Here is a 2,025-nt window from a genome sequence, read left to right as displayed (position 1 = left end):
AACTGCTTATGGCTGCTTTTAAAAAAAGCATATTTTTTTTTTTTTGTTGTGGGTGGAATGTTCTATCTGTACCCATTTCCCTGCCTTAATAATGGCAAGACCACTTTGTTTTTTTCCAGTCAGACCTGATTTTCACTCTTTTGAGTCTTTCCGTAATAAAAGACCAATGTCAATTAGTAGAAGTTCTCCTGGTGCACACTGCAAACTGGGCCTGTGTCTAAAAACAAATAAATTTTTAAAATGTAAATTTAAAAAATCTATATGTTAAGCAACCCTGATCTGTAATATGCTTCTTAAGTTTATTAGTATTAACTCATATGTGGACAATTATGGGAATGTAATTGAATGTATCAACATAATAAACAGTACTGGCAAGAATTGACCAATTATTGGGAAAAAAATCTGCTTTAAAGATAAAATAAATACAGCTTAATTAAAGCAGAATTAACTGTATGTAGTAAGAACACAAAGAGAGTGAAAACAGTAAAGGGATGAAGAGAAAAAAAAAACAAATAAAAATGAACATATTCCTGCCTCTACAGTGGGTCAGCTGATAGTGCAACAAGCAGTGTTTCTTGCAACTCTTTCTTCTGTGAAGTTTTCTTTTTTTTATTTTTCCCTTTTTGTCTTTTTTACTGACCAGTAACGGGATCGCAACCCTCGGTGTTGCGCCNGTGGGTCAGCTGATAGTGCAACAAGCAGTGTTTCTTGCAACTCTTTCTTCTGTGAAGTTTTCTTTTTTTTATTTTTCCCTTTTTGTCTTTTTTACTGACCAGTAACGGGATCGCAACCCTCGGTGTTGCGCCCCAGTGAGCGGGAACCGGTCTCCACATGGGATCCGAACCCTCTGTGGGAGCACCGCCGCGCTCCCAAGCGGGGCACTCTCCAGTGCGCCACCGGGCCGGCCCTTCTGTGAAGTTTTCTTAGGCTTCTACAAAAATATCTTTTCCATGCATCTACTTTGACTAAGGAATTCCTACTTGATCCTCAGCTTAATACACAAAACCCCCCACATAATTCTTTCTTTCCATCTCCTGGAAATAAGTTAATCTGAGTCCCTCTTTTATCTTTTGTTCCTGTGATAGGCATTCCACTATTCACCAGTTAACTAAACCTTAATGGAAATTTCCAGCTCAATTTATTGTACTAAATTTCTGGGAGCACCCTTTAATATCAGAGCCCTGTTTGCAAAAACGGACTTAAATTTGAGCAGAGTTGTGATTTAACAATTTTATGACAAAGGAAATAATACAGAAAACCCATGAGGCACCTAGTTTTTATATGCATATGTTGTACTAAATTTAAAATGTCTTTTATTTTATGTAGATAGACAAATAGACTTGACTAAATATTTAACATGTTTATAATCACAAGGAGATTAAATTAAATTTGGTTTAAATTTAGAATTCTGTCTCATGGAATAAGACTACCAACATCCCTTCTGCATTCTAATACCTCAGAGGCACCTCACTGTGGTGGACTCATCTTCTGAAAATCACAAGCAAAAGAAAATTATCACACAACAAACACAAGTAGAATTTCTTTTTGGTATCTAAGTTTTCATACTCATAAGCAAATTAAGTAGAATGAGTGAATATATAGTAAGCACGTAGGAAACTCCAGGGAATTTTCCCATCCTTCAGGTTTGTATAAAAGAATCTATGAAGTACAGTTCTCTTCAATTCTTTATTTTAAAACTCAAACAATAATTTATTAGATATATATTTGCTAATTCTCGAATGCTCAGCTCATTTAGGTTATGTTATTTAAGGAATAATAAATTCTGCTCATCAAACGTTAACTCCGTGACTAGAATTCTTCTCTAGTGCAACATACTTTGAAAATAGGTTTTCCAAAAACTGGTATTACATTTGTACTTTGCTTTCTTATTGTTGTTGTTGTTGTAAATAAATGACATATAAAATCACACGGATAAAAAAGTCATAAATTGCATCTGTACTAAACCCACCCTTTATTTAGAAATTTTTGAAAGGCTTTTTTACAGGGAGTGGATGGATGTCATGA

At 34.8% G+C, this 2,025-nt stretch overlaps 1 protein-coding gene across 1 annotated transcript in view; it reads right to left on the bottom strand.

Moving 5' to 3' along the window:
* Positions 1 to 132: 132 nt before the first annotated feature.
* Positions 133 to 2,025, bottom strand: part of LOC103609137 (olfactory receptor 2H1-like) — a 3,465-nt gene continuing 1,572 nt past the window's right edge. The window contains exon 2 of the mRNA XM_008593495.1: positions 133 to 217. Coding sequence (XP_008591717.1) covers positions 133 to 217 — 85 coding nt within the window. The remainder of the gene's footprint in view (positions 218 to 2,025) is intronic.

The sequence above is a fragment of the Galeopterus variegatus genome, unplaced genomic scaffold (assembly GCF_000696425.1).
Source record: "Galeopterus variegatus unplaced genomic scaffold, G_variegatus-3.0.2 Scaffold9253, whole genome shotgun sequence".
In the NCBI taxonomy this organism is placed as follows: Eukaryota; Metazoa; Chordata; class Mammalia; order Dermoptera; family Cynocephalidae; genus Galeopterus; species Galeopterus variegatus.
This window is presented reverse-complemented; position numbering and strand designations above follow the sequence as displayed.